General features: G+C 39.8%; 1 protein-coding gene across 1 annotated transcript in view; it reads right to left on the bottom strand.

The window, feature by feature from the left end:
- The window catches only part of unc5cb (unc-5 netrin receptor Cb), a 115882-nt gene extending 105636 nt beyond the window's left edge, over positions 1-10246 (bottom strand). Inside the window, exon 1 of the mRNA XM_056240767.1 lies at positions 9653-10246. Within this exon, the coding sequence (XP_056096742.1) occupies positions 9653-9773 (121 nt within the window). The 5' untranslated portion in view covers positions 9774-10246. The remainder of the gene's footprint in view (positions 1-9652) is intronic.
- Between the last annotated feature and the right edge of the window lie 12950 nt (positions 10247-23196).

Raw genomic sequence — 23196 nt, forward strand, 5'->3', positions numbered from 1 at the left:
TATTTCCAGTGAATAAAATATTTTACTGAAAGAAAAAAGTACTTTGTTTCATTTAAAACCCTGGTCACAAACCCACAAGATTATTCCTACAGACATAAAAATGAAATAAGTGAAAAAATATAGATTTTTATCATATTATATTATACACCCTTTAAGAAAACTGCCCAAGTGATTTTTGTACATTTTTCTGAGAAGGTTTTTATTAAATAGATGAAATCTATAATATGAGGCTGTTTTAAAAAAGACTTTAAAAAATACCCAAAACAGTTAAAGTATTATTTGAAACCATAATAAAATACAAATATGACCGCACATCAATTTAAATCTACATTAATGCGCCACGTTGTGCATCTGCGGATACGAGTCTCTGTTGGCCGACACACTGTAAACACACCGTCATGCTGCCCATCCCTAACCAACACTAAAAAGACACAGAAGCTTTTGTGCACAAAGTCAGAAATGGCTGCTTTCACTCGGCCTGTTGTCAATAAACACAGTCACTTTATCCCAGTGCAATGCTGACTCTCCACTTTATCCAGCCATTCACCACTTCCATTACGGTTCCTATCACTTTAGAAGAGGATATATTATTTATTTATCTACTTCCCTGTCTATGTTTGGAGGGTCTCGTTTGGGCCGGTGAATTGTTGTTGAAGTTTATTATGGAAGTTTCCGAGTGCCCACAGGAGAGGGAGTTTTTATGATTCCAGTAGTTCTATTTTAATGGGCTTTTTAAATGGTCAGGTTTAATCAGAGGATTCCGGCCTGACGTTTTTCCGGTGTTTTTTCATTCCCGGGTGATTTTTATGATGCGGCAGCGAAAAATTAAATGCAGTTTTGGGGTTTGGGCTTGTCCCACTGTTGTAAAGCGTCCTCGTTGAGGGCCCTGTGATTAACAATGCTCTCATTGGACACCTTCTTGTCTTCGTCTTCTCCATTCTTGTAGGTGATCGTGGTATTGTTGTGATCCGGTTTTCCCCGCGGGTACGAGCGCGGCAGGTCATGCAGAAAGCCTTCATTAAGGAGACTTACTACTGTACGATTCTCGATTGGGCTCCTGCAAAATTAGCCCCAGTGAGCATGGCCCAGTTAAGCACTCGCGGCTCGCGGACCCTGGGGAAACGGCCTGGAGATGTGACTGAACATGAAAGTGCTGAGTTTGGGTTTACCCAGTGATATCACACACAGATAAACTAATGGTCCAAACACAGAGCAACTGCTTATACATGGAAAACAGAGGCAAACACACACCAAGATTAAGAGAACCACACCAGAACATGAAAGCAAGAGTTTTTGCCTCTGAAATGCTACGACATGCAAGATTATGAATCTTAAAACTAGTACAAGGCAGATAGACTCTCATTACTTTGTTTTGCACTAGATACTGAAATGCCAAACGAGAACGCAAGCCTGGAACGGATCACACAATGCTCTAATTTAGCACCTCATTTAACCGGCCGAAAAAACAACATTAAACATTGACATTGTGACACGCACTCACTGAAGCTTTCCCGTAATGGCCCGCACAGTTTAAAACTCTGCTTGGCAGTTTTGTAGATAACTAAAAAGAAGAAATATGGGGGGAATTATCCAGAAGATTGATTCTGGAGAGATGAATGCGTGGTATTCATGCATCTTTATCCGACAGGGTTTGTGCTCTCCGGGCCTTGGGTTTAGTTATTCTCTCTGACAAAACATGTTTGGGCCGGGTTGAGGATCTGTCAGATGGAGAACGCTTCATCACTGTCTGCCGGCGAGCAGACGCTAGGATCAGTCTAAAAGCCCCAAATGAAGAACAATAACCTGCAGGATTCCCTCTGTAGAGCACATGGGGTTCATCTGACGTCTACTTACTTAAAAGATAAAAAGTTCTAATAAATGTAAAAAAAGAAAAAGAAGCTTGAAAAAAAGGAAAAATTTAGTAGGATGAGTCAGTTTATTATTTCATCTGCACTAAACAAGAATACTCTAATTATGTTGGTAACAAAAGTTGTTTTATTGACCTTACTTAGATACTCAATACCCGTCCAAATGTTGTCACAAGTAAGTTTGTGAGTTCCCCGCATGCATTGAAGCTTGAAATAATTACATGATAACTTATTATAAATGGTCATTGCTTTACATTTTTCTGGCTTCATTTCAAATTTCAAATCCAATAGGATTTAAATAAATGCAATGAAAATCCATTGGTCATTGGTCTTCTTTGCTCGAATATCGTGAAAAATCAGGATGAATACAAATGCAATGTGAATTTTATTTAGGGTAACATAAATTTTCATTTTAGGGTGAAATACCCCTTTTAGGTAATCAGATGAACAACAGTTTTCAGTTTTTAGTTGAGTTACCAAATTTCAATTTTTTTTATTGTTTTTTTACAGTGCAGAAATAATCTGGTTGTGAACAACATTTAATGTTGACTTTAAAAACACCTGTCCATGATAATAAAAAACAACTGCAGGTCTGTGCATTAAACTTAAAGCACGACTCAAGTAAAATCAAGCTTAAAAGGGGAGCCTGGCCTGAGGCAGCGTTTCTCTAATGACCCATCAAGGACCAGACTCTCAAGTCCCCCTTTGAGCTCTGACTTTACTGCCAAGTCAACAGTAGGACTTGCATTGACCTCTTATCATCTCTCTGGCTGCATGGGGCCTTTAATGGAAAGCAGAATCCAAAGGAAAACCTCAAAGTACCAAGTAAATGTATGTTCTTGTTTAAGCCCCATAAAAACAGGAAAGCACAAACATTTATCTGTGCTATGCTTTCATCTGCTGTCTGCCGAGCTAAAGAATAACAGAGCCAGGAGGCTGATAAAGTGAAGATAGGAAATGGAAACGCGTGGGTCTCATGTTCCCATGATTCCAGCAGGGCAGTGATTGCTTGTCCCGGCCTCCCTCTACGGTGAACAGCGGTGAACAGCCCTTTCATTACAAGACTTCTACATCAGTATGCACAACTAAAATCCATCCCATGATGGTCAATTTGGCCGGCGGACAAGCGTCGTGCATTAGCTAAGAATACTAATAATTTGACAAATGTAATTTTAGAGGCTATTTACAGAACTTGGATAGGATGGGATTGCATGCATTTCTTGGTCTTTGATTGACATACGGATTCAACACACTGTCGCCTCTAGTCAAGTCACGCTTTTTACAATACAAAGCAGAGATAACAGGAAAATAATGCAACAAAGTTTGTCTAGAAAAAGAAAAAAAGTCATATAAGGCTTACATAGTAATGTGATTTTTTTCTGCCATACTACGAGAAAATACAAGGTTGCTAGTAAACTCGCTCGTGCACGCTGTGACAATATCCCAGCAGGCATCTTGTTTGATTGGACACCACTTTTTGCCCACAGGGAGAGCCATCACACAACAGCGAAGCTAAAAGCAAAGTGTTTCTGGTGGGACCGTGTGCTTTTTATAGCCGCTGCCCATGCATGCAATAAGCGAAAAACTGTGTTCTGCTATTATAAGCCACAATGACAAGAAAAAAAATGCAAAAACAACCATCCAAAATGACAAAGCTTTTACTGCAGGACTGTTCAGTTGTTCCGAGACAAACGATGCAACATTTTGCTTCATTTAGGAAGGTCAGAGGTTAAGAGTGTATTTTCTGCACCACTAGAGGCAGCAAACAAAATAATGACTTTTCAAATATACTACTAAGATTATGCATATGTTTTGACTTATTTTATGCATCACTACCACAGTGACATGAACAAACCCACAACACGAAGCACTGTGCAACTACACTGCAAGAAATGCTTTTACTGTAACATTTTACAATAAGGTTGCATTTGGTAACTATTTTAATCTTGGCAATTTATTAATCTTACTATATCTTGATTTCAACATTTACTTTCAATGTATGTTTATATTATTAAATGGACCTGAGCTGACATGATTTAACAATGAACAGCAGGTGTATTTTAAACAACGATTAATAAATACCGTAACAAATGTACTGCTCATTGTTAGTTCATGTTGGTTAAATAAAGGGACCTTATTGTAAAGCGAACTTCACGTTTAATTCGCTGTGTTAAGGCCTGTTCACACCAAGAACGATAACTACAAAGATAACTATTACGATATTACAGTCCACACCAGCAGACGATATCGCTCAGTTTATTCTATTCACGCGCTGCTGTTTTGTCATCTGTTGCTTTAAATGCTGATTGGCCGTGAATGTTTAATTGTTAATCAACTGGTGCTGTGGACTCTGCTATTCTTATATATTAAGAATTTCTTTAGAACTAAGTTTTTATCTTTATATTTATTGCCCTTGGTATGAACAAGCCTTTCCTTGCCAACTTCATTTTGGTAAGAAATTTCTACATTTCGAAGCCGAACGAAAGTACAGTTTCGGTTTGGTGCGGCAGAAAAATTACACACTTCAAAATGTCACGTCTGAGCGTTTTGCGTGGTCGGACACTGGCGCCGAACACCAGCAGGGCCAGTATGTGGTCGTGCACATTTATGGCCGGGCGTCGTCCGTTCCCAAAAGACCGAACTCTATCCTTCAAAACTGTAAAAAGAGGCGTCACTCTCATCTCCATAACTGGCCTGAGTGAAACCCCTTGACTGGTAATAACTCTCATCTCTCTCTCTCTCTCCATTTCCTGATCACAATTACCCTCTCCATGAGGAGCAGGGACTGTAAATTACATTTCTCTGATCCTCAGCTATAATTGGACACTGAGGATTCTCCGAGCAGCAGCCTTTCTGTAAGTGGAAAACAAAGAGGCTTTGAGCGTTTGGGTTTGGATTTCAAAAACGTGATTTTTTATTACATTAAAGAGAAGCGTAACATCACTTCATATTCAAGAATACGTAAGGTTTGCACAAGTGCACGTGCGCCCGAGTCATTTTATAAAAGAGATCTGTTGACAGACAGGTCGGTCACTTCTGCAGTGCAATGCTTGAAGTATCTCGCTAATGGACTGATAATAGAACCCAGTGCTGCACTTTGAAGCTTCCCCTGTAGTTTACAGGGTGACAGTGTGTGATTAATTGCACTCACTCCACTCCCCGTTCGCTTTTCCTCTTTTTTTGCAACGGATAGAGTCTGTCATTGCCGTGACTTTGCTCGCTCACCTACTTGCACAGCTGGATACGGCGCGATTCGCCGTAGACAATGCAGAACGCATACTGTAATACATCTTTTACACAGCCAGAGCGCGACGTGACGTCAGGAGAAAAGAGCTGCAACCTCAGCACGACTTTCACAGCAATTATCACGAAAAAATATCCTCAGCACGGGGGAAGGCCAACAAACAGCATGTAATGCTGAAGTTTCTGATGACGCACCGTTTGGCTCGACCTTACCTTCACTAGCACGTGACTGTGTTAGATCTCATTTTCTCCAACTAAAACTTGCTCTTTGAAACGCTCTACATCATTGCATCCTGAGGGAATTACGATATACGGTGGCACTAGGTCATACTATAGTAGCCGCTCGGCGCACAGTGCTCTCTTTGTGTTTCCAAACGTATTTGGAGAACGACCATGATGACTGTAACCTTAGTAGCGCCCATGAGACCCGACCGTTAGGCAATGAGGGAAGCGGTTAGAGTAATGATGATCGCAATAACATTCTCACTTACACTGAATTTTTATGCTTTTTGAGCATTGAAAATATTTTCATACCAATAATACCATTAGGCATTCATAAACAAAGCTCAGAGGACACATAACACAGAGAGTGAGAGGACAGACATGGAAAAAGTGAACTCACGCTTTGACGCACCGTTTTTTAAACCGGTAATTATGTGTATAAGAGAACAAACAAGGCTTTTGTTTGCATAAAAAGAGGATAGAGCATTGCATATGGATGTACTCCGATCCTGCAGGAAAAAAGCGTGCATGAAAACAAATGTACAAGAATGGATTATGCACATTTGGGATCTTCTGCTTTCATCAACAAAGGGTCTGCGTATTCAAAACGACAGCCGATCTACTTCAGCCTCCGCATCCACACGGCCTTTTTCCGTTAAAGAGGATGACAAGATTGTCTTTTAAGCATTGTCAAGGGTTCTCAGGGTCGGGAAGCTCGGTTTTATCCCCCTCGCTCCCTCTTGACATTCACAGTCGCCTCTTATTCATATTCAGGCACTTGTGGTGGAGATGTCAGTGATTTTACTGTACTTGATTCAGGCACTTGCTCTTTATCGCTCTCTTCTCCTCATCGAAAGGGCCAAGAGAACACTGGGACGAGTGGGAATTCACACACTTAATTAAAACAAGTGCATCGACAGTGAAAAATAGGTGGATAAGGAGAGAAAAGGAGTGCGAGGGAATTTTTTTTTTTTTTTATGCAGAAAAGCTGAAACTATACTTTTGGCCGGTTCTCCAAGAGAACTGAAAAGATCCCCATGTGAACCGGAAACGTGTAGCTCATTAGTATCCAAAAAACCTATGGGCCATTAATTAGTCGCAAACAATGTTCTCCCTAAATATCGACTTCTTAATGGACACGAAGAGACTTGGTTCGTGTTCCCATTAGAGTCGATGGCATTGGCCTCCGAGGGCTTTTGGAATCGGGCTTATGTCATCCTGCGATGCCCTTCAGACACTGGAGCAGGATAGTTTTTCCTCATCCTTTCCTTGTTCCTCATTAACTATGCACAATTGTCCAGGGAGGTTTCGCTAGACTGGATAGGGTTTCTAACAATCTGATTCCTGACGTTTTTGGAACTGCAATGCGAGCCTGAAGCATGCAACACAAATAGCACTTTTTGGCATTGTGTGTGCAAAAAACAATGTCAAAAAATGAATTGGACTGTATAGCCTTTACTTCTTTGTTGGCAGTCCTTTCCCCCTTCTTTTAAACAGTGGGCCAGAGATATTTTACAATTCCTAAGTTTGGACAAAAATAAGACTTAATTTAAGGGGCTCCAGGTCTAAGTTCACTGTCTTACCTTCAAAACCATAACCTGACTCCGCCAGATGGATTTGCTCCGCATATCCATCTGGAAACCTTCCGTTGAAGTAGTTTTGGTAAGGGGCGAAAATACTGGTTAGCTGATTGGCCTATGTTGGTGATAGACGGGCCAAATCAACCAATCAGATCAACGAAGCATATGACGTACTAACAGAGCGTATCTTTTCCTCTGAGAAAAGCCTCCAGAGCAGTGTTTTGCTCGTCTTTCAGTTTAGAAATACTCTGTAATTCCGATAAAACTCGCTCGATAGCCACGCTGATGCTAGTTTCATCCGCTGAAGCCGACATGTTCTTTAGACTGAACTGACGCGCTTCTCGTTGCGTCACACCTCAACCCGCCTCAAAGCCAACGCTGATTGGACGTTCGTTTGGTGAACTGCTCCCAAATTTTCTTTAACGGAAAGTATCCAGACTGATCTGCGAGTGAAACCTTGAAAGCTCGCGAGATCAGGATGGTCTCACGAGGCTATCAAAACCATGCAATTATAACTGTAAGAGAACGAACTGATGCTGGTGTCAGGTACTCTAAAAAATGCTGGGTTGTTTTAACCCAAATTTGGGTCAAATATGGACAAATCCAACTATTAGGTTAAAAATTTTATTTAAAAATGTAACCAAACGGCTAGGTTCGTCCATATTTGACCCAAATTTGGGTTGAAACAACCCAGCATTTTTTAGAGTGTATGATTTACTGATATTACTTTTTTCTTTATACAAACACAAAGCACAATGTCTGTATGTATGCGGTGTTGTTGGTTGTGTACATGTGTGAATATGTTTGTTGATTGTTGTTTAAACAAATAAAAAATGGGGGGGACAGAATAAATGATGTCAAAAACACAAGATCAGTTGAATCCAGTCCATCTGAGCACTGTAACTGCATGTAAACCACTGAGGGAGGGTTGAAGTCAATGTCAAACAGCGCTTGGAGGAGATTCAGGTCTTTGTGCCATCCTTTCGTGTCAGAAACATGGCTGCCTGTTTACTTACTCAACAATTATTCAGCGAAATCCCTTTAATGGAGTCCCAACACGCCACTGCACCGAACGGACGCGTTTAAGAAGGCTAACGGCATCGGCACTGCGTATCTGAGATATGCCACAAACACAAACTTGAAAGCGTCTTCACCGTTGAGAAAGCACTTTTAACTCACCATGTCGTGCCCGGAGGAAAATTCATTTAATTAGTTCATTATAATGCAATCAAAGCATGCATCTCTGAAAATACAGCAGAAATAGTCAATAAATCAAAATAAATATTTATTTTACTCTGCATAGAAACCGGGAATTTGGGTAAAATGTCAATTTAACAGCACCATTCAAACAGAATGAGGCCATGAGTGATATTTTGATATGCAAGTAATGCAGTTTTCTTACAATATTACCAAATTAACTTTTTTTTTTTTTTATTAGTGCCATAAAATGACCTATAATATAAAATATATTAAGTGGAGGATTTAATTATTCATATGGCAGAGATTCACTGGGGGGGACCCTGAAGACATACTTTATATTTTTAAACATAGATGCAAACAAAATCCCACCATATATGAAATTTGCTATATAGGTTTCCCAATTTATGCATGAATTTAACTAAGCACATTTAAACTCCATTGCATACGGTATATATATATATATATATATATATATATATATATATATATATATATATAAACACAAAAAACACTGTGATCACTGATTTACAGCAAAAGAGATCCGTTTGAAAACCAACTCAGATCAAATACTCTTATCCTTTAAATGCAGAAAGCACAACACAAATGCCCTGTAAAAAGATTTCAGCATTCATAACAGGACTAGAGACATTAACAAGCACGATAAGCGCTTCGGGAAGGTCAGTGTCTGCGCATAAACAACGACAAATTTAACAAACGTCGCTGTGCTCATGTCTAATGTGCTAAAACACACTCCTGCTTTTGTTCAGTCGCACAGAAGAGCAGAAGACAAAGTTTCCTCAAGTAATGACCTCACTATGAGCTCATACCTAGTATTAAGACCAAATGTCAATCATCCACATATATATGATATTCAATATAAAGAGATTTAAACAACTGTGAGAATATTGATACATAATAACCAAGATATTAATCTTATACTCATCAACAATCATAAAGAAAACTACAGCAACCAAAAGAATAACATTGATAATAATATTAGCCTATATTATATTATTATTGGGCATTATATACACTCTAAAAAATGCTCGGTTGTTTCAACGGACACATATATACACATTTTTAAATTACATTTTTAAACCCAAATGTTGGGTTTGTCCATATTTGACTATTTTTTTTAGAGTGTAAACAAATCTGATCTTGCGCAAATGGATTAAAACATTATTCCAACACAGAATCGCGGAATTTAGCAGCTACACATGAGACAAAAACGATCAATTCCCGCTGGCGTGAAAAATATTAAATTTGATTATCTAAGCAAAATGATTGACTGAATTAATTTCCCCACAGACTCATTATTCACTGAAACCAGACAGTATTTAATTAGCACGTCCGTGTAACGTTAAGTTACGTTACAGATGGATCTGTTTGACAACTTTTCATCCGCAAATCTTGCAAGTTATCAGACCAATAATTTAACGAAACTTTATCTCGCTCATTCAGCAAACTTCCAGTCAGCGATACAGATCGATATTTGTACCTGCCGTTCGTGAATAACAAATACTAAAAGGGTTTTCTTACCTTGAGCCGCACCGATGTTGATAAGCGATAAAATACTAAAAATCAACACAGTGACCATCTGCGGTAAGAATCCCGATCCGCCTCGTTCTCTTCTCGCAGTCTTTTTACTTCTTCCCATCATATAAACAGTCGAAACAAGGCAAAATTCCGCCGTCAGGTGAAATAATCAGATAAAGGTGTTGTTTATAGCAAAACCAAGGACTGTAGCGGAGAGTCGGTTATTTGCGGGGGGAAATATTGGTTGAATCCGTTGGTTTTTACCTCAGCGCACTCTTCTTCTGACAGACAGCGGCCACCAACGCCCGTCAAACACATATGTTTTGGGATTAAATATCCTCAGTTTCACCTCTTCTGAGCAGTTTTCTCTCAAGGCTTCGCGAAAATTAGCCGTAAATAGGTTTAAAATTCAGCTCTCCTGAGGTGAGTTCATGTTCAGGATCGGCGTCTGTCAGTTGAAGTTCCTCCAGCGCGCGCTCGCCGCCTTCTGATGGAGAGTTGAAGAGGCGCGCGATCCCCGCGCGAGACACCGGCGCTCCAGCCAATCCGGACGCGCTCCGAGTCTAGGGTGAAGAAAACCAGGTGCGGGCGCGCGGAGCGGGTGTTAACCTTGGGTGTGTGTATGTGTGTGTTTTCAAATCAGATTGATGTTAGGACGGAGCTATTCTTTTCACACGTTATTTGGATATTGTTTTGTTCCGTTTCGATTAGGATAAGTTGTCTGCGCATGATTACCATAATCTCAGCACAGATACTCAACTACTGTAGAATGAGGGACATTGGAAATATTTATCAATACACACACACACACACACACTCTCTCTCTCTCTCTCTCTCATACACACTCACACACTCTCATACACACACTCTCTCATACACACACACTCTATCTCTCTCTCTCTCTCTCACACACACACACACACACACACACACTCTCTCTCTCTCTCTTACACACACACACTCAAATACACACATTCTTACACACACACTCATTATCACACACACACATTCTCACACATCCACATGCACTCACTCACTCTCACACACATGCACCCACACACGCACACACACACTCTCTCACATTCTCTCTCTCTCTCTCACACACACACACACACTCACATACACACATTCTTACACACACACACACACACACATTATCACACACATTCTCAAACACCCACATGCACACTCACTCACTCTCACACACACATACACACACACACACACACTTACACTCACATACAAAGACACACACATTCTCTCTCACACACATACAAACTCACATATACACAAAGACACACACTCACTCTCTCACACTCACTCTCACACACACACACACACACATATATATACAGTAAATTATTTCTTCCAAAAATGGTTAGTGGAGAACAGTTTTCCATTGTCAATGCCTGTTTTCTGACTAAACCCACACAGGGAGGTTTGAAAAGGACTTTATTGTAGTTAATGTTTTACTCCTGGTTCTGATCCATGACACTGAGTAAACAAGAGCAAAACAAACCTCTCTCGAATCTAATCAACAAAACCTTAAACTACATTTGCTTTGCTTATCACTGCCCTCCTGTTATTCGTTCAGCGCTGCTAATTGCCCAAAACATGCTCTTGTCAGAAGGCATGATCGATAATTATGACAGGAAGAAAACCACAAACCATGATAACTGAAGTGATCCTGCAAACCCAGGCCGAGCCCGTCTCTGAGCTCATGATAAGAGTGTGTGTGTGTGTGTGTGTGTGTGTGTGTGTGTGTGTGTGTGTGTGTGTGTGTGTGTGTGTGTGTGTGTGTGTGTGTGTGTGTGTGTGTGTGTGTGTGTGTGTGTGTGTGTGTGTGTGTGTGTGTGTGATAAGAGTCGACCTCATCAGTCTCTATCTGCAGGTGTTCTTGCATCAAGTCTCACTTATGATGCATGATGATGTCATGGCTCTCACACACACGATCTCTCTCACGCATACACACACACATAGACACACATATACACACGCACACACTTTATGCATACACACACACAAACACTTTATGCATGTTTATACACATGCATAAACACACTCACATACACACTCTCTCTCACACACAGACACACATTCTTTCTCACACACACGCACATACCCACATACATACTCACTGACATACACATACACACACACACCCACATACACGTACACACCCACATACACACATACACACACACAGACACACATTCTCACACACACATTCTTACACACACAGACAGACATCACAGGCACACACATTCTCTCACACACACACAAATATATAGTTTCTTTATTTTAGTAACTGAAGTGAGCTTGCAAATCGATGCCAGTCGTTGTCTGAGCTCATGATAAGAATGTGTGTGTTCAGACTCTTCTGCAGGTGTGTGTGTGTGTGTGTGTTCAGACTCTTCTCTATCTGCAGGTGTGTGTGTTCAGACTCTTCTCTATCTGCAGGTGTGTGTGTGTGTGTGTGTGTTCAGACTCTTCTCTGTCTGCAGGTGTGTGTGTGTGTGTGTGTGTTCAGACTCTTCTGCAGGTGTGTGTGTGTGTGTTCAGACTCTTCTCTATCTGCAGGTGTGTGTGTTCAGACTCTTCTGCAGGTGTGTGTGTGTGTGTGTGTTCAGACTCTTCTCTATCTGCAGGTGTGTGTGTTCAGACTCTTCTCTATCTGCAGGTGTGTGTGTGTGTGTGTGTTCAGACTCTTCTCTATCTGCAGGTGTGTGTGTGTGTGTGTGATCAGACTCTTCTCTATCTGCAGGTGTGTGTGTGTGTGATCAGACTCTTCTCTATCTGCAGGTGTGTGTGTGTGTGTGCGTGTGTGATCAGACTCTTCTCTATCTGCAGGTGTGTGTGTGTGTGTGTGCGTGTGTGTGTGTGTGTGATCAGACTCTTCTCTATCTGCAGGTGTGTGTGTGATCAGACTCTTCTTTATCTGCAGGTGTGTGTGTGTGTGTGATCAGACTCTTCTCTATCTGCAGGTGTGTGTGTGTGTGTGTGTGTGTGTGTGTGTGATCAGACTCTTCTCTATCTGCAGGTGTGTGTGTGTGTGTGTGTGTGTGTGTGTGTGTGTGTGTGATCAGACTCTTCTCTATCCGCAGGTGTGTGTGTGTGTGTGTGATCAGACACTTCTCTATCTGCAGGTGTGTGTGTGTGTGTGTTCAGACTCTTCTCTATCTGCAGGTGTGTGTGTGTGTGTGTGAGAGTTTTCTCTATCTGCAGGTGTGTGTGTGTGTTCAGACTCTTCTCTATCTGCAGGTGTGTGTGTGTGTGTTCAGACTCTTCTCTATCTGCAGGTGTGTGTGTGTGTGTGTGTGTGTTCAGACTCTTCTCTATCTGCAGGTGTGTGTGTGTGTGTGTGAGAGTTTTCTCTATCTGCAGGTGTGTGTGTGTGTGTGTGTTTTCTCTATCTGCAGGTGTGTGTGTGTGTGTGTGATCAGACTCTTCTCTATCTGCAGGTGTGTGTGTTCAGACTCTTCTCTATCTGCAGGTGTGTGTGTTCAGACTCTTCTCTATCTGCAGGTGTGTGTGTGTGTGTGTGTGTGTGTTCAGACTCTTCTCTATCTGCAGGTGTGTGTGTGTGTGTGTGTTCAGACTCTTCTCTATCTGCAGGTGTGTGTGTGTGTGTGTGAGAGTTTTCTCTATCTGCAGGTGTGTGTGTGTGTGTGTGTGTTTTCTCTATCTGCAGGTGTGTGTGTGTGTGTGTGATCAGACTCTTCTCTATCTGCAGGTGTGTGTGTTCAGACTCTTCTCTATCTGCAGGTGTGTGTGTGTGTGTTTTCTCTATCTGCAGGTGTGTGTGTGTGTGTGATCAGACTCTTCTCTATCTGCAGGTGTGTGTGTGTGTGTGTGATCAGACTCTTCTCTATCTGCAGGTGTGTGTGTTCAGACTCTTCTCTATCTGCAGGTGTGTGTGTTCAGACTCTTCTCTATCTGCAGGTGTGTGTGTGTGTGTGTGTGTGTGTTCAGACTCTTCTCTATCTGCAGGTGTGTGTGTGTGTGTGTGTTCAGACTCTTCTCTATCTGCAGGTGTGTGTGTGTGTGTGTGAGAGTTTTCTCTATCTGCAGGTGTGTGTGTGTGTGTGTTTTCTCTATCTGCAGGTGTGTGTGTGTGTGTGTGATCAGACTCTTCTCTATCTGCAGGTGTGTGTGTTCAGACTCTTCTCTATCTGCAGGTGTGTGTGTGTGTGTTTTCTCTATCTGCAGGTGTGTGTGTGTGTGTGTTCAGACTCTTCTCTATCTGCAGGTGTGTGTGTGTGTTTTCTTTATCTGCAGGTGTGTGTGTGTGTGTGTGTTCAGACTCTTCTGCAGGTGTGTGTGTGTGTGTTCAGACTCTTCTGCAGGTGTGTGTGTGTGTGTGTTCAGACTCTTCTCTGTCTGCAGGTGTGTGTGTGTGTGTTCAGACTCTTCTGCAGGTGTGTGTGTGTGTGTGTGTGTTCAGACTCTTCTGCAGGTGTGTGTGTGTTCAGACTCTTCTGCAGGTGTGTGTGTGTGTGTTCAGACTCTTCTCTATCTGCAGGTGTGTGTGTGTGTGTGTTCAGACTCTTCTCTGTCTGCAGGTGTGTGTGTGTGTGTGTGTGTGTTCAGACTCTTCTGCAGGTGTGTGTGTGTGTGTGTTCAGACTCTTCTCTATCTGCAGGTGTGTGTGTGTGTGTGTTCAGACTCTTCTCTGTCTGCAGGTGTGTGTGTGTGTGTGTGTTCAGACTCTTCTGCAGGTGTGTGTGTGTGTGTGTTCAGACTCTTCTCTATCTGCAGGTGTGTGTGTGTGTGTGTTCAGACTCTTCTCTGTCTGCAGGTGTGTGTGTGTGTGTGTGTTCAGACTCTTCTGCAGGTGTTCTTCCATCGAGTCTCTGCACGTGCACGTATGATGATGTCATGTCCTACTGGTTCCGGATCCGAGCTGCTGACCTCAGTGTTGCGGGTTCAACCTCAGTTTGAAGTGATGTAGAAACCGGAGAACTGCCGAAACCCCCGTCCTACTCGCTCAGTAGTGCGCCTGGAGCGAGACTCGTAAGCTCGGGTTTCTTCAAGAAGGCAGTTCGTGCTCTTCAGTCGCTTCACATGATGAAGCATCCGCTAAATGGCCAGTAAAATAAACAGTTCATTTCAGTTACAGTTTTACATAGAATGCATGGTCACTATAGACACGCTAGTCATGTTTCTCCATTTGATTTATGCATCCTCACATTTCCTATGTGAACAGCCTCTGTAAATATTATGCAATTCTATAATGTTTACCGATGGAGTTAATGCTGTTTACAGCAGGAGTTCTTCTGTACCGCCTTTAATCTTGGTGAGTGACAACTTAGAAAACCCATTTACTTGTGTAGTGGTTAAACATCATGGGTGGCCTGCCTGTGTAATCGCATATAGGGAATTCCAAGGAAAGGTTTTCCGAGGCTTTTCCATGACTTTCCGTCAGCATGCGACTCTACACTGTAAAATTGTTACTGTTAATTGGTTAACAGAAAGTTTCCGTACTATATACGGTGAATAACTGTGATAGATGCAACCGTATACATTTACAAGTTTTTACAATCACTTTGCCACTATTTTCAGAACCTTGATGTCATTTTTCAAAACTCTAGACACAAAACTCAAAACGATAATCACTTGTAACACAGGCTGTCTAATGTTCAAAACATTGCATTGTGCTTCACATCTTTAAAGAAATCTTGCACTTGCACAATCATTGGTTCAAAAAACAAATTTACTATGAAATACCATTGAAACATAACTATAGATCACCCACACACAAGCAACCGATAGTTTCACTGTGTCATTATTCGTACTATCATTAAATATTGTAGAACGCAATAGGTGATCCAGGTTTCATTATGGTCTACATGTACAGTAAACACATCTCTGTAACAGCACTGCAGTCGTAGAGAGAATACACACATAGTGGAATCACTGAACAAAGTGTGTAATATATTGATGCAAAACACTACACAATCACAATTGGAATCAAAGCAAAAATATTAAATATTAGGCTACATCCATGGATATTGTAGTCTAATTGGTGCTCCACACTAATTGGTGACAATGAATCTCGTTATCTTGAAACTGTCATGATTTACTGTAAACATGGAAGATTGTGTGTGTGTTTCCATTCAACTATGCATTACAGTTTTTCTCAATTGCTAAAACACAATTTCTGAATCCTTGCTCCTTTTTCTGAAAACATTAAACACAAAACCTCATCTTCAAGCACTATTTACAAAACCTCTGACTCTTCTTGCAAAATAAAACTTTCGCCTCAAAACAGTTTTACTTGTGTTCAAAATCAAACACTGCTCTCAAATCATAGACAAAGTGATCAAAATGATATACACTATCAAGCAGTCAGTAAACAATACACCAAAAAATAGAAAACACATTGTTCAAAACATACAGTTCTCGAAAGATATCTACGGACGGCTATTCTGTTTGTAGACTTACCCGTGACACATTACTGTACCATCAAAATTTCAGGGAGAAGTACATTTTTAATCTTAAAACAAATTTCATATTTGTCCGTCATTGTCTTTTGATGAATGAAAACATCATAGTAGCGCAAAATTGATCAGAAATTACTACTCTGCTTTGCTCTTTGCAATTTTATTTGTTCTTCCTCCTTGTACCCCTATTTTTACAGTACAGTGCCCTGCATCTCACAAACTTCTCATTTGTCAGTTCTATTGTTTGATACTGTAATTCTTGTTCTTTGTTGATATGAACCTGCAAGTGCAACCAGTAAAATCTATTGAGCATTCAGTACTGTAACAAATGGTACTGTTACAGTAACGATGTTCGGGGCCATATAATTTGTTAATTGTACAGTATACAGCCTACAATGCACTGTACTACAGAATACAATACTAAAAGGGACAAAAATCAAAGGAGTAAACGTGATCAGTGTGCTTCTTCTTGTCTTTGGGCATCATTTGAAACAGGTTAAATCAATTTTGAGTGGTTGTGTTCAATCAATGACATTTGTTCTCTATTTGTATTTGATCATTGCCACTTGTGTTTACCAGTATGGATGACGTGTGCATTACAGTGCAGAATATGTTTTGAGAATGAGAATGTGTTTAGCGTTTTGCTGAAAAGTCTAAGTAAGATCTGCAAATTGTGTTTTGCCATGTGAAATAGTTTAAGGTATTGACAACAGACTGCACAATTAGCTAAATGAGTTCAGGCAACTGAGAACTGTGTTCAGCCAATGGGTTTTAGTGTTTAGGCAATTGAAAAAAACTGTAAGAGTAATGCAACAGTTCCTTATCATTTTGAGCGGTTGTATCAGTTGTAGTTAGATCATTGTAAGGACTGTAATGTAGTTTTACAGTAAAATACCGTTGAATTTACAGTTTTTGGAAGTGAAAAAGAACAAGTCATTGTATAATTTTCCAGGGGAAAAATAATTATGTCAATTAAATTATTTCAATGAAAATACATCAAATGCGAAGCGTCACGCAGGGAATTCTGGGAATGTCAATTTACAGGGGAAAAGTGTAAATTGACATTTCCCAGAATTCCCTGCGTGACGCTTCACATTTGATGTATTTTCATTGAAATAACTGTTTCTTCATAGTTTTTCTTAGTTTTCATTGCATTGTTTAAATTTCATGTATGATGATGTTTAGTGTTTGTGTGAATGACGATTATGCACCTTGTTAACTTTCTCAGCTTGTGATGAGCTTTGATTGATCATGTGACTCTCATCACCGCTGTGATTGGTGGTTGTCAGTGTATTACAAAGGTTCAAAGCAGATACTAGTATTTCAATGGGCTGGTAAATTAACATATCAGTTAATGAAACTTAAATCTGTAAAACCTCAAATGTTGCTACCATATTTTTTACAGTAACTTGCTAGCAACCACAGACGCCAGTTTTTTTTTTACCATAAATCTAACAGAAGTTTTTTTTTTACAGTGTATGGTCAAACTATCCTTTTGTTTGGCCACAATGGAACAATATAGGGCAGAAAAACACACTGCATCCCGAGCAAGCATTAAATTGTGCCACATGTTGTTCATCTTTTAAAAAACAACATATATCTTTTATGTCTAGATATTTTTTTTTAGCTTTACAACTTTGAAATGATACAATTCTCCAAAGTAATATCAAAATGTCAGAGGTCTCAGTCAGCAAACAGCAACAATAGCTCAGATAGACTTAATTCGCTCTCACCCCGAGGTTCAGCTCTGTAATATCTCTCTTTTTGGGGGGCCGTTTTTATGAACCCACTTTGATGACCTATTCCCATCCCGGCCCCAAAAGAAAAACAGCCCCCGAGAGAGCTGGGAAAAGAACATGTACAGAGTCTCCAAGACTAATGTCCCCCACTGCGCTCATTCGGCACCAGAAGTGACACGCCGTGACATCATTTCCTCTCCTTACTCTTCCCTGTAAGGAGCTGCAACATCTCTTTATTCTTCCACCTCTACAGAGTTGTTTGGACTGTAATCCCTCATAACTGCTGGTTAAGTGGAGCGTAACGATGGACTGAATTGGTTGCCCTTAAAGGTGGACTCTTTGTGACACACATTTAAGACATTTTTGTGGACATATCAAGACTTACAGTAAATATATATATCGTTCAAAAGTAAAAAAAAAAAAAAAAATGAATACTTTTATTCAGCAAGGACACATTAATAAACTAGTTAAAAGTGACAGTAAAGAAATTTGTTACTTAAACATATTTCTTTTAAACATATGTCGTATTCATCGAAGAATTCTGAAAAATAAAATGTATGTTTCCACTGATAATAATCATAAATGTTTCTTGTGCATCAAATTATCATATTAGAGAGATTTCTGAAGGATCATGTAACACTGAAGACTGGAGTAATGATGCTTTGATCACAGGAATAAATTACACTTTACTAGATATTCACATAGAAAATAGATATTTGAAATTGTAAAAATATGTCAGATTTTTCACTGTATTTTTGATCAAATAAATGCAGCCTTGGTGAGTAGCTCAAAAACATTAAAAAAATTACACCAAACTACGAAGATTCATTCAGATAGACCGATGTTTATCTTCTATTTTTGTTTTCAGCATTAGAACAGGCGTCGATGAGAAACTAAATCAAGTGCTGTATATAAACTGGAGGAATAGTGAGATCTGAGAAAGCATGAGCGGTGCGTCGACTCGTCTTGTTTCTGTGGGTTGAACAATGATGTCGGTGAGAATCTGACATCTCGTGGCATTTCACTTTGAATTACCAGCGGGAGGGAAATTGCTTTTTTTTTTTTTGCTGATGGGCCTGAGAGAACATTATCTATTACTCATGGAAACAGATTCAAACTTGACCAAACTATGATTATAGTATTTCTTTCCCTGTGTTATTATTATGCTAATTCACAATGCTTGGTAAATGCAGTGTGCATGAGAATATAGGTTTTTTTATTTGCATCACAGTATTAAAATTAAAATCAGGAATTGGGAAAGTGACTATAAAGTGCTTGTAGAATTACACTGTGGGTTTACGTTAACGAAGCACACTGATTAACCTACAGGAACATGTGAAGTGGTTTGATTTACTCCTCGAACTATACGTTTGTTGAGATATAGAAACAGAAGTGATGGAAAGACTGAATGGAGGACTTTACTCTTAATATAAGATGCATTTTCTTATAAAGGCGGGCGTATGTATTTCCACGACTGATGCTCTCTGCCTGTTTTTTGTCTTTTGTGAGACACTGTAGTATTTTTTCTTTTTTAAGTATGAGATTGATTCGGCTTCAAACCTAATGGCTCTGGTTGGGATTTTACTGTCAGTGCAGATATTTCAAGCGAATAGCCCTTTAACAAATTCTGTACCGAAAGCACATTGTAATGTCACATACGCTCGTCCACTTCTGCAGTAACTAATGGCTGCCGCAGACCTAAGAGGGAGAAAGTTGAATTAATTCAGATGGTCCTGACATTCGTGCATAAATAAGGCATTTAGTGCTCTCTGCATATGCCCCGTTTAGTTTTTTTATTGATATGGCGGTAAAACTGTTAAGAATCCATTATGCTTTAATTAATTGGGCTGATATTAATCAGACAGGAATAGCAGAAACAGTGAATAAATATATGCTCCATGTTTTTAGCAGTGATTCTCAAATCCAGAAATGGGTTCTGATGAAACACACACAATTAACTCATCATCAGGTTTTAAGGTCGTGTGTCCAGTTAAACTCCAAGGTTTTAGGTGCAAATTCATCAAATAAGAACAAGAATTATACACTATTAAAGAAAATACTAACATCAAGTCAACTTTAGGTGATTTCTATAATCATTGTTTAGATTGTTTCAAAGCAGCAGGAAAATAACCGAATCTGTGATGCAAACTTCTTCAAATCTAGTTTAATTCAGTGATAAGCAGACTATTGTCATTATTAAACTCAGTTCAGTGTTGATTCAGTTCAAAAACTGTGTCATAAATTATGACAAGAAATGAAGACAATAGTGTCGTTTTTAAAATCAATTCGGTTCAACACATAAATAAGCTCAAATACAGCTTTCCTGGAGCTCAAACAGTCGAGCGTCGGCGCTTGCAACGCCAAGGTCATGGGTTCGATTCCCAGGGAACGCAAGAACTGATAAGAATGTAAATGTGTGGCTTGCAATGCAATGTAAGTGTAAGTCGCTTTGGATAAAAGCATCTGCCAAATGCAACAAGGATAAACATGGTTAAAGGATTAGTTCACTTTTAAAAAAACTTTTGCTGATAATTTACTCACCCCCATGTCATCCAAGATGTCCATGTCTTTCTTTCTTCAGTCGAAAAGAAATTAAGGTTTTTGATGAAAACATTCCAGGATTTTTCTCCATATAATGGACTTTACTGGGCACCAAACGGTCCAAGGTCCAAAAGACAATTTCAGTGCAAACTGTTCAAAGGGCTTTAAACGACACCAGACGATGAATAAGGGTCTTATCAAGCGAAACGATCGCTCATTTAAAAAATAAATAACAAAGTTTAAGTTTTATAAGCTCACATGCTCGCCTCGCTCTGTTCTGTGTGACTCTCCTGTTCGAACTCGTTCATCAAAATGAACAAATCTTTTTCCGAGTCAATTCGTTCATTTCGTTCGTTAAATGAATCAAATGACTCGAAAAAAGATTTGTTCATTTTGATGAACGAGTTCGAACAGGAGAGTCACACAGAACAGAGCAAGGCGAGCATTTGAGCTTATAAAACTTAAACTTTGTTATTTATTTTTTAAATGAGCGATCGTTTCGCTTGATAAGACCATTATTCATCGTCTGGAATCGTTTAAAGCCCTTTGAACAGTTTGTAGTTTGCACTGAAACTGTCTTTTGGACCTTGAACCGTTTGGTGCCCAGTAAAGTGCATTATATGGAGAAAAATCCTGGAATGTTTTCATCAAAAACCTTAATTTCTTTTCGACTGAAGAAAGAAAGACATGGACATCTTGGATGACATGGGGGTGAGTAAATTATCAGCAAAAGTTTTTTTAAAAGTGAACTACTCCTTTAATGCAGTGAAATGTTGGATGAACAAATAATAATGCATTAATGTTTACTTATGATACTCTACCTTCTAATATGGCATACGTTGATGTAAAATCTAAACCCTGATGACAAACCGGTTGAAAATCAAAGTTAAACCGCAAACTCAACATAAACTCACCTCTCAGAACTCAATGATGCTTTCCCCCAGAACTGTCAGTCAGCGTGCGCTAATGATGAAAGGCCTGTCAGTCAGCGGTGCGACAGCTCTTCTCCTCCGTTAACAAAGACATTAACCGTCTGAGTGAATGATGGGCGTCCTTGAAAAAAAAAACTCCATCAATCTCGGCGTCTCTGAGTTCAGGCTGGTGTTATGAAGTGAAACAGAAGTCAGGGAATCCTTCTTTGACACGCGGTGCTAAAATCACATTTAAATTGGAGATTTATTCTGCCCATAAACCTTGTCTCAAACCCTTTTTAGAGCGTCCTCCGCCCTTTTCCGTGAGAGATTACGCATTGGAAATAAGCAGAGCAGCAGGGGTTAAATCCGGGCCGGGAACAACAGAGGATGCTACAAAATAAAAAGGTTTTCATGGCCACAGGCCGACTTTAGTGCCGCTCTTGATATCAGCGTTAAAAGTGATTTGCGGCACCGTATGTGGCAAGGAATCAAAACTTAATTTAGGCAGATAAAGATGCCATGTGAGAGGCAGATAAAGTGCTGCATCATGCGTCCGCGTGGATCTTCACGGATCAGATTTACAGGCCTGCTTTTTCTGCCCCATAAACGGCAAGTCTCCTTGCCAGGCGACACAGGGAAATGTTAATGGATTCATTTGTCAAGAAGGGCTTCCGCTTATTTACAGTCCACCTCCATTACGGCATTTCTCCTGTAAGACAAAAAAAAAAAAAAATCAACGTCGAAAGTCAAAATATCGATTTACTGCTCGTCACCGAAGTGACTCACCGCACCAAAAAACCCCGACAGAGACCATTAACATGCTGGATATGCTAGCCGTCTCACCTCGCCATTACTGTAATCATGATAAGTAATCTCTGTGTAATTTACATAATTGGAGCATTTAAAAGTTGCTCAATAACAGCGCAGAGCAGTGTCTGCTGGGTAACCGGGGCAAAATGAGCCGCATCCAAGAGGAAAGAGCTGCTTTTACTACATAAAACATTATGGCATATTCCTTCATTATGCTTTATACGAGTTTTACACTAAATTTAAATGAGTAGTCCACTTCAGAATTAATATTTCCTGATGATTCACTCTCCCGCACGTCATCCTAGATGTTCATGTGTTTCTTTCTTCAGTGGAAAAGTAATGAAGGTTTTTGAGGAACACACTCCAGGGTTTCTCCATATAGTGTCTTCAATGGTCCAACGGGTCGAAGGTCCAGATGTGAGTTTCAGTGCAGCTTCAAAGTCTCGACACGATCCAGCCGAGGAATAAGAGTCTGATCTAGACAAACCAGCCGACATTTATAACAAAATACACATTTATATACTTTATAACCACTAATGCTGGTCTTGCTCGAGCTGTGATGCGACACACATTACGTTGGAAAGGTCGAAAAAAATGATGCAAATGATTTGCTTAGTATTTTTGTCTTTCTTCCAGTAAAAATATTGAAATATTCTTAATCATGATCAATTCAAGTCTTGTTTTCTGAATAATTGTTTAAAATGAAGTGAGTTTGTGCTTGAAACAAGAAGGATTAAATAAAACAGGATTATTTTTCTGACCCCATTGACAGATATGTGTTATTGTTTTAAGCACATACTCACTTCATTTACATCATTTTTCAGAAAATAAGATTTAATATCTTCACTCATTTTACAGTTTTTCTCGATTGTTTACACACATTTTCTGAAAGCATGCCTCATACTCTCAAAACACACAAATAAAAAAACACACACACAATGGGCAAAACCCCTCAATTCTCCTGCAAAATGCAACTTTACATTCAAAACAAAGTTATTTCTTCTCAAAATGGTATTTTGTTTTCAAATGACACACACAAACCATCATATGAATAGACATTTATAAGAACCAGTTGAACACTGATGTGCTCAATGTAAAAC

The sequence above is a fragment of the Rhinichthys klamathensis genome, unplaced genomic scaffold (genome assembly GCF_029890125.1).
Source record: "Rhinichthys klamathensis goyatoka isolate OS25496 unplaced genomic scaffold, OSU_Roscu_1.1 h1tg000611l_1, whole genome shotgun sequence".
Lineage (NCBI taxonomy): Eukaryota > Metazoa > Chordata > Actinopteri > Cypriniformes > Leuciscidae > Rhinichthys > Rhinichthys klamathensis.